At 40.2% G+C, this 9,604-nt stretch overlaps 1 protein-coding gene across 1 annotated transcript in view; it reads left to right on the forward strand.

Annotated features, from left to right (window-relative positions):
* The window catches only part of LOC118329327 (girdin-like), a gene marked incomplete in the record, with an annotated part of 71,689 nt that overhangs the window by 48,369 nt on the left and 13,716 nt on the right, over positions 1-9,604 (forward strand). The window contains 10 exon segments of the mRNA XM_035663451.1: positions 2,512-2,649; positions 3,716-3,899; positions 4,099-4,229; positions 4,482-4,775; positions 5,645-5,827; positions 6,398-6,676; positions 7,023-7,147; positions 7,390-7,528; positions 8,149-8,325; positions 8,456-8,617. Coding sequence (XP_035519344.1) covers positions 2,512-2,649; positions 3,716-3,899; positions 4,099-4,229; positions 4,482-4,775; positions 5,645-5,827; positions 6,398-6,676; positions 7,023-7,147; positions 7,390-7,528; positions 8,149-8,325; positions 8,456-8,617 — 1,812 coding nt within the window.

Here is a 9,604-nt window from a genome sequence, read left to right on the forward strand (position 1 = left end):
GGTAGAGCTCTAATAAAAAAATAGTAGGTTGGTAGTAGTGGTTTAGTGGTGTATTGTTAGTGCGTAGTAGTGTTCATCATGCAGATCTGTTTATCTCAACACACCATCTATCTCTCGGTTATCTCCAGGGAGCGGCGACATGGACCGTAAGCGCATGGGAGGAAGCTCGGTTGGAGGAGAAACCTTGTGCTTGAAGGCATGTATATATGTCTTTATAGATCCTTATTATTAATGGAGCAATTTCTTCTGACTGTTTTATAGGTAGAAAACCAGAGAACAAGAACATGGTTTCAGTTTGTGACTTTGGAAGCATAAGTTTGTATAATATATATAGTATCTATATATCTATATATATATAGTGTATGAGAATCGTGGTGAGTTGCAAATAGGGACCAATGACCTTTATCAACAGCCAAACAGAATATTTTTTTTGGTCATTGGTCCTTGGCCCCTTATTTATCCCCCGTGACTCTTATTCAGCTCTTCCGCTGGTTTCTCCCTTATTATATATTAATTTCATTATAATCTGTGGTTTGGATATTTTAAAACTGTCTAAGATTATAGCTATTGGATATTTTATATATGGCACTTTAAAGCTTTTAAGACCTGCAAGTTGCACCTAGCAATTTGTATGACATTTATTCTATAATGTACAATTTTTAAAATAATTATTACTGCTGTGTCTTTTATTCTTGTCTCTGGTTTTGACTTGGAATATCCAAAAATTAACATAATTTTGAGTTATTTGTTACCAAAGTAAATATGAGCTTAACTTTCAACATTGAGTTTAAAATCACAATGTTCTTCGCCATCACTTCGACTCAGCCTCATGAACAGTCTTCTTGGGGAGAAACAGTGAATGAGCTGATATCCCCTTCGAGACAGCGAGGCCTGTTGATAGCTGGCAGACAAGCAACCAGACCTGCTGAAGAGACTGTGGAGGAGCTTAGGAGGATGCAGAATGTGGCGTATACCCAGAAGGACACTCTGGAGTATGAAAACGAGCCAATAAGTGCCAAGTACAACGATACAACCTCAGAAGACAGAAATCCCATGAATGTCAGCATTTTAGTAGAGCATCAAATATATATTGAAGTATATCATTTATATTGTGTGTTTCTGTAAAAAATTTGGTGTGCCCTTGGTGGTACTGATTTTTCTATTATTAAACTATGATTTGTTTCCTTCTATACGTGGCGAAAACATGAGATAATGCTAAATAAACTTGAATAGCAAAAAATAGCACAACATGATAAGCTCTCCCTCTCCTATCAAACTATGTTCTCCACATTTTTAATAAGTGCTCAATAGTAATTAAATTGTATAGGTTGTGAATCACAAGAGTATAGTTTGCTGAATCATCTACATGACAACTGAAATAAATAGGAATAAATAAAGAAAGAACACGAACTGATCATTGTTGGGACATACTTGTGTTGTGTCATTTTGTACGTACCCGAAAAAAAGTGTTTCATTTCTGTGAGACATGCCTGGATCAGTAGTTCAATGGATGATACTATCATACTGCCATGCTGTATCTTTTAAACCACTTTGCAAGCCTCAGTTAGACCTTGCCTAAGTTTTATTTATTCTACTGCCCTTCGGCAAATACAGTATGTCCTCACCACCACAAATTAGCGACTACTGGACAGCACTCTGTCATAGTATCACCCTGAAAACTTGGCTTCTAAGTCTTTTCACACAGTGACAGTGGGAATAGAATTAAGAGAAAGAGGGAGAAGAATATAAAGAGAGAGGTGCTGAGGAAGGAGAGGGTTGAAAGCAAGGCTGTAATCCAGGCCAGTGTGCATTGCCTTTTCTTATTCCTAGTCTTTGACCCTCGAACGCCCCCCGCTCGCTAAGGAGAAGCTCTCTCACTTTTTCAAAGAACATAAGACCTTTCTCCCCGCCGTCTGAATAAGAAGCATGAAGCGAGGTGTGTGTTTTTTCGTCACAAAGGAAAATCCGCGGAGTGAAAATTTATTTCTAAAGTGACTTTGCCGGGTCGTAGGAGCCAAAACACATTAAAATGGCGAATGCAACTGGCCATCTCTACGTACAAATCCTGAAAGATAGACAGATAAGCCTAACATTAATGTCTATCTGTGGTGCTGCTGTGGTGCTGTGTGTGTGTCTGTCTCTGTGCTGGTGTGTGTTTCGTCGTGTTGTGTCGTTGTGTGTGTGTGTAAATGAACTTGTGTGTAGAGTTGTGACAGAATGAGGTGATGCATTATGTGCTTGCATCATGGATTAATAATTGAACTAACTTCTTTGCGAATCACAGGTTAACTCTCGCACTTTGATACGTTGGCCACAATAATAATGGCACCACAATACAGGTGATACTGCAACATAGGATGTAATGAAATCATGATATCTGTAACTGAAGGGGAAAACAATGCTGAAATGGCATCAGTTTTCTTTATGAACACCAAACAAAACATTAAAACTTAATCAAGATATTATTGATTATCAATGCATTATTTTAAGATGTCACGTTATTGTTTACAGTTGGAGCAATTGGGGAGTGAACTGGCAGCAGACAGAGAGTCACTCCGCAGCGCTGAGTCACTCAGTACTGATTTGATGAAAGAGAAGGCTTTGCTGGAGAAGACTCTGGAAACACTCAGAGAAAACTCTGAGAGACAGGTACAAACACACACACACACAATGATTTCATTTGAAGTTTATCCCAAAACCTGATGGTCACCATGTTAAATTAGTGGCACGTATTCTTGATTTCTACCATCAGTAGAAAATGTGTGGAGTATTTAGGAGTATTAAATCCTCTGAGTGATTATGTTTGTGTGCTATTTTTCCAGAGTGCCACATTTTTGCTGAATAACTATTGACTAATTAGACCCCCTGTGTTCAAGATGCCAGACCAAGTTAGCACAGTTAACCTAATATAGAATGACTATAATAGCATTCATCTGCTTTAAAATACAGTTAACGTTGCAGTCTGCAAACTGGTCAAGCATATGGTCGGATACACCAACACAGTCAGACAAACAGGGCTTTGAGACAGGGCTTACACAACCATCATTGATTCTTGTTCCAGGAAACTCCGAGAAAAGAACATGACTAAGCTGTGTAATTTACTCAAGTCTATACAGAGTTTTCTTGAGAGAAATCTTTGTGAAATTGATTTTTATTTGGCTCAAAAAACTATTTAAGTGGTACTACCACTATGTTTTATTGACTACACAGATTTCTGGCACTCTGTGGCCCAGATACAGTCACTCTGTGTGTCTGCAGGGACTTTAAAGCTGTTAGACCCAAATCTGACACCTTCGATTAGTTTATCCATCTGATTTGTAAAATCCGGCCTTGATGAGCTAGAAAGGCAGTGAAGACACAACATGCTGTACTCACAACTTACTGTGGGCAATTATCTCCAGTTGGTTATTAACATAATGAGATGTTACTAATGCAGTGCTGTTCCAAAACACATGATATTCAAATGAACTGTAGTTTTGTATAACCCTTATAAGATGGTGTTGTGTTTCTGCATTTCAGTTCTGCTCTTTATTTCCCCTCTATAATTAACCTAAATGAAAGTTGCAAGCAAGTTGGTGCTTACTATTAATTTCTTAAATCTCATCAGCTCATACAAGTAGTCTCATGCTATAAACTTTACTGCACTCAAGTTTATGAGTGAATTTCTTATATTAAACATGACCCTAAGCCATCACTGAAACTGTCTGTTCTGCAGATGAAGGGTCTGGAGCAGGAGAACAAGCACCTGGGCCAGACGGTGTCGTCTCTGCGTCAACGCTGCCAGGTTGGTGCTGAGGCCCGGGTCAAGGATGTGGAGAAAGAGAATCGCATTTTGCACGAGTCAATCTGCGAGACAACCGCCAAACTCAATAAGTTGGAGTTTGAAAGGAAACAACTACGTAAGTGTTGTTTTCTAATCATTTTTGTGGTTTACTTCAATAAGGGTGGATGTGTGTTTTTTTTTTTTTTGTAAAGGTAACTTTAGTATCTGGTTTCCTTTTCTCTACATCAGATTCCTTGTTTTTTAATTTTGAATTCACAGGATTGGGTTGTTTGGAAGAGTTAATGTTAGTATCTTTGTTTTTTTTTTAAATACAGGTAAAGAGCTTGAAGTAATGAAGGAGAGAGGAGAGAGAGCAGAGGAGTTGGAGATTCAGATCCAGAAGCTGCAAAGAGACAACGAGAGCCTGCAGAAGAAAGTTGCCAGCCTTGGGATCACCTGTGAAAAGGTCCGGTGCATTTAGTTACCCATATTCACTCTAATTCACTATTTGATTTACTCTTGGAACATTTGTAGTGCAAAAAATGTGGAATTCGATATGACTGCAACATTTTTAATGACTTCATATTAAACATTAAAGCATTATCTAATACTACATTTGAAGCTGTGCCAGCAGCATAGAATAAGGCTACCATATCACAACACAACATCAGACAGTTAATTTACTGCTCATCTTTATAAATCACTTCTGTGTGTGTAGGTGTCTTCTTTGGAGAAGGAGAACACTGAGCTGGAGGCAGAGGGCCGTCGTCTGAAGAAGAAGCTGGACGCTCTGAAAAACATGGCCTTCCAGCTGGAGGCTCTGGAAAAGGAGAACTCCCAGCTGGAGCAGGAGAATCTGCAGCTTCGGCGCTCGGCCGAAAGCCTCCGGTCAGCAGGGGCTAAGGCCGCTCAGCTGGAAGCGGAGAACAGGGAGCTGGAGAGTGAGAGGAGTCAGATGAAGCGCAGCCTGGAACTGCTCAAAGCCTCGTCCAAGAAGACGGAGAGATTGGAGGTAAGACTTCAAGTCTGTTGGTCTGAAGAGCAGTGAGTTGCAGCTAAAATCATCCATGTGACTACACAAGCTCGTACAGACTAGTTGTAGACTTATATCTTATGTCCACTATAGGGTACGCCTTGGTTCGACTCTGCCTCTACTTAGTTTTTCACTGTAGATAGTACTTTGGATGGTACCTCTTCAACATAGGCGGAGCTTAGCATCAAACCGAAACAACACACAGGAGTTTACTTTGGCCTTGAGTTGCTGCTGCCTTTATTCCCTGACAAACTGTAACCTAAACTGTACATTTACTGACAGATTGACAACTTCACTGCTCTCTTTCCCTATGCACTGCTCGCATTCACCACTTGCTCTCTCTCGCTCTGTCTCATGCTCATCCACCCACTATGTACGTACACAAAAAGAAGCTGTCACTCTTATGACAGAATATATGAGGGGGTGGTGTTCTTGATACGTCTCCACTTCATCAATTTACCATAAAAAAAATTCTGGTCGCTATTGATAGAAGCTTGGCGATTTAAAAATGCATGACTTGTGCAGGTGGTCTCGTGTTACACGACCAATCAGTGGTCTGCATTGTTTTCACGTCACCTTTTAGTATCAGCTCAGCTCGTTTGGAACATTGATGGAGGTGGTACCAAAAAAGTTTAGATACCAGGTACTATCCATAATGGAAAACCAAAAAAAAGGTGACAATGTGGTGGCATAGCAGCCTTAAAGGCACCTTACACCATAAATTTATTATCACCAATGAATATTTTTGCAGGTAAGTTACAGGGGATCTGGCATATAATAGCATCAGGGAGCGGCACAACTAGTTCATGAATGCTTTTAATATCCTAATCTGGCTTTTTCTCTCCCAGATGAGTTACCAGGGCCTAGATACAGAGAACCAGCGCCTGCAGAAGGCCTTAGAGAACAGCAGCAAGAAGATCCAGCAGTTGGAGGCAGAGGTGCAAGAGGTGGAGACGGAGAATCAAACTCTACAACGCAACCTGGAGGAGCTCAAGATCTCCAGTAAACGCCTGGAGCAGCTGGAGCAGGAGGTAGTCAAAAAAAAACACAAAAAAAACATATAGGCTACATTAAATCAGCAGCAATAATCACATGTGCTGACATGTGGGAAAAGGCTGCGTTAAGAAATTAGACACATTTTGGACTGCACTCGGTCTGGAGCATAAGAGGTACAACATCAAATGGGATAGCTGTAGGTGGTTTACTGACACAGCCTCAGTTACTTATTTTGGGATGGTCTGATTCTGCTTGGCAGAATGGGGTCATTCAGATTGGCCCAAAAACTGTAGTTGAGGCAGAGAGTAATGCAGAAAGTAGTTTATGACACAGCACATCTCGTTTGTTTATTAAAATTAGTCAAAATGTGTTATTTGGCACTCGAGCAGCACTGCCACTTTTTTTTTTAGTTTATTCTGATAAAATCAAAGCATGTTTTCCAGCAGAGTTGGATTATCCCAGATTATTTTTCAAAATTGATTATTGACCCTTTGAGTTAATCTATGTCCTCTTTTAGCCAAACATGTATTTACAAGGCATTTAGACTAAAAGTAATCCCATCAAATGACGTTTTATCTCTCCATTACCTCCCGTCACCCCCCCAGAACAAGACTCTGGAGCAGGAAAGCTCCCAGCTAGAGAAAGACAAGAAGCTTCTGGAGAAGGAGAACAAGCGGCTGAGGCAGCAGGCCGAAATTCGCGACTCCAAGCTGGATGACAACAACCAGCGGATCTCCAGCTTAGAGAAAGAGAATCGAACCATGGGCAAGGAGATGATCTTCTTCAGGGACTCCTGCACAAGGGTCAAAGACCTGGAGAGAGAGAACAAGGAGCTGGTCAAACAGGCCACCATTGATAAGAAGACCCTCATCACACTCAGAGAGGTAAGACTGGCCCTCACGTTGTTAGTCTGCAAATATTAGTGTTCCCTAAACTGAGACTTATTTGTTTTTTATGATCATTTGTTGATACTGGAAGTGTCAAACAATGTAACTGAAATGAAATACATGCTTGCTTTGTTGACGTGTTTTGGTGGGAAGTTATTGAAAACACAGAAACAAAGATGATTGTTGGTGGGAATTGATTCTTATTATTAATTCTGATATTGACTTACTTACTCTGATACTGACTCTTTTCTATTTAAATCATGCATCTTCATTATTAGTTATTATGAATAAATGGAAGGCGAGTTACTCAGTGTGTGCGTGTGTATGTGTGGTGTGTGTTTAGGAGCTTGTGAGTGAGAAGCTGCGGACTCAGCAGATGAATAATGATCTGGAGAAACTGACCCATGAGCTGGAGAAGATTGGACTGAATAAGGAAAGGCTGCTGCACGATGAGAGCTCTGACGACAGGTAAATGAATCACAAACAATATTCACTGATGGCTCTTAAAACGGTTTCAGGTTACAACTAAAATAAGTACTAACATATTGGCATCAGAATCATTTAAACTGATCAGTAAAGTTGGGATTCTAAATAAATCAGCCATTTTAGATCAAGTTTAGAAATAATTGAGTTTATTGCAGAATCGTCCAGTGGGAGGTTTTCTGAGCCCAATGAACACACAAAGAGCTTAACTGAGTATTTATTTTCAGGTTTAGACTCCTGGAAACCAAACTGGAGTCGACACTGAAATCATCTTTGGAGATTAAAGAGGAGAAGATCGCCGCCCTGGAGGCCAGACTGCAAGAGTCCTCAAACCTCAACCAGCAACTTCGCCAGGAGCTCAAGACGGTTAGTAACACACACACACAGATCCATGCTTTTAAACAAAGAAATGCATGCGCACACACATATATTGTTTTGGATCTGTTGCATTCAGATGCTTTGCTCAGCCACAAAACAGAAGACCCAGTAATGAAAACGCATTCCACAAACAATCACCTCCCACAAAGCCAAAACACCAACCTCCACTTGAGAACAACATGTCCCAAATTCCATCCTTTGCACTCTAAAACACTAGAAACACTGAAAACAGGGCTTTCAAAGCCGATACATTATTTATTTATCCACTCTCTCACTTCTATTGCCAGTTTATCTATTCATGAGGCGGCAGGAGTCTGTGAAAGAGGTGGAGTGGAGGATGTTTGTATTTTGAACTTGCTGACACAAATCAGATCAAAAGCTAAAAGTTGAGGCATCTGTGGATGGACTCTAATGGATGCTGTCTGTTGTTGCTTTACCATTACTCATATTGTATTCTACCAGTTTCATTTAGTGATTTTACAGTCAAGCCTGAAGCAGTATTTCATTTTCAGCCGTCTCGGATGTTGGAGGAATTTATTTTATTCGACCTAAAGAGCACTAGAAAACATCTCAAGTTATGTATTGACTCCCGTGTGTCCATGGTCCAGGTTAAGAAAAACTACGAGGCACTGCGTCAGAGGGAGGAGGAGGAGAGGATGGTGCAAAGCTCGCCCCCTAGAGGAGGGGAGGACCCTCAGGCTGTCAACAAATGGGAGAAAGAGAGTCATGAAACTACCAGGGAACTGCTGAAAGTCAAAGACAGACTCATTGAGGTGGAGAGGAATGTAAGTTAGCACAATATTAGGATGGCTTATGTGGCTTTTCCATTATGAATGGTGAACACACACATTTGGTTATTCACTCTCTTTGAATATCCTCTCCTATGTCTTTATATTATGTGTGTGTGTTTCCCAGAATGCCACGCTGCAGGCTGAGAAGGCAGCCCTGAGGAGCCAGCTCAAACAACTGGAAACTCAAAGCTCCAACCTGCAGGCTCAGATAGTGGCCGTGCAGAGGCAGACTGCTTCTTTACAGGAGAACAATACAACACTACAGACACAGAACGCCAAGCTCCAGGTAATCCCCTCCACATCCTACACAACAGTATCCAGTAGGCAACAAATGACTGATTTCTTACAGAGGAATGCATTACAGCTAACAAAGCTACCACAGTTTAGTCAAATCTAACAATCTAATCTGACACACTCAGGCAGATGGACTGCTATCTATGGTAGACACAACAAACTGTTGATGCAACAAAGTGTGTGAAACAGTTTTTACATCAAGATATCACACACTTACTTGACTTATTTCACTTCAAAGCCTTTTCAAAGTGCCTGTAATATGACATAACTATAACAATTTTACATCAAGGTTCAATTAGTAGCTGTTCTGGAGCTTTCAGTCATCATCAACCTTCAGTGGCTGGAAATGTAATTTATTGTTTTAACTCTACTTAAAGATTAAATAATTATTAGGCTAATATCATTGTTTGTTTTACCAGTTGTGTCTCAGATGTCTACAATATAAACAGCATTTGAAACTCATTAGACCCCCAATTCAGATAAGAAAAAACTACCCAAAGAATATACCCATATCTTTTCCCAAGATGCATGCTCTACACAAATATATCGCTAATATAATGAGGACACAATATGTAAAATTAGGAAATAATACCAGAATAATACCAGTATCATTATAGTGCCTAATAGAATGGGATAGTAAAAAACCTAAAATACTTCCTTAAATACCGTATGACACTATGTACTACAAAGTAACATAAACAATTTTACAGCTTAAACACAAAATGCAAAGCTATCCAGCCTTCCTTCGACATTGCTGTTTGTACAGTTGCCTGCTTAGCTGTCTGGATTTAGATTTGTACTCCCTGTTTGGCATGAATCCAAACCCTGCTTATGGGCGACAGGATTTACACTGAACATACAGCAGCTTGAGCTGTTTCTGAGGGTGTTTGTGTACATCTCTTGATGTTTGTCAGTTGTGTGTATGTAGGCAGGTGTGTGTGTGTGTGTGTGTATACTGGAGGTAAATGGTAAATGGTAA

Source organism: Morone saxatilis, unplaced genomic scaffold, assembly GCF_004916995.1.
Source record: "Morone saxatilis isolate NCDOM2014 unplaced genomic scaffold, NCSU_SB_2.0 Contig19, whole genome shotgun sequence".
In the NCBI taxonomy this organism is placed as follows: domain Eukaryota; kingdom Metazoa; phylum Chordata; class Actinopteri; family Moronidae; genus Morone; species Morone saxatilis.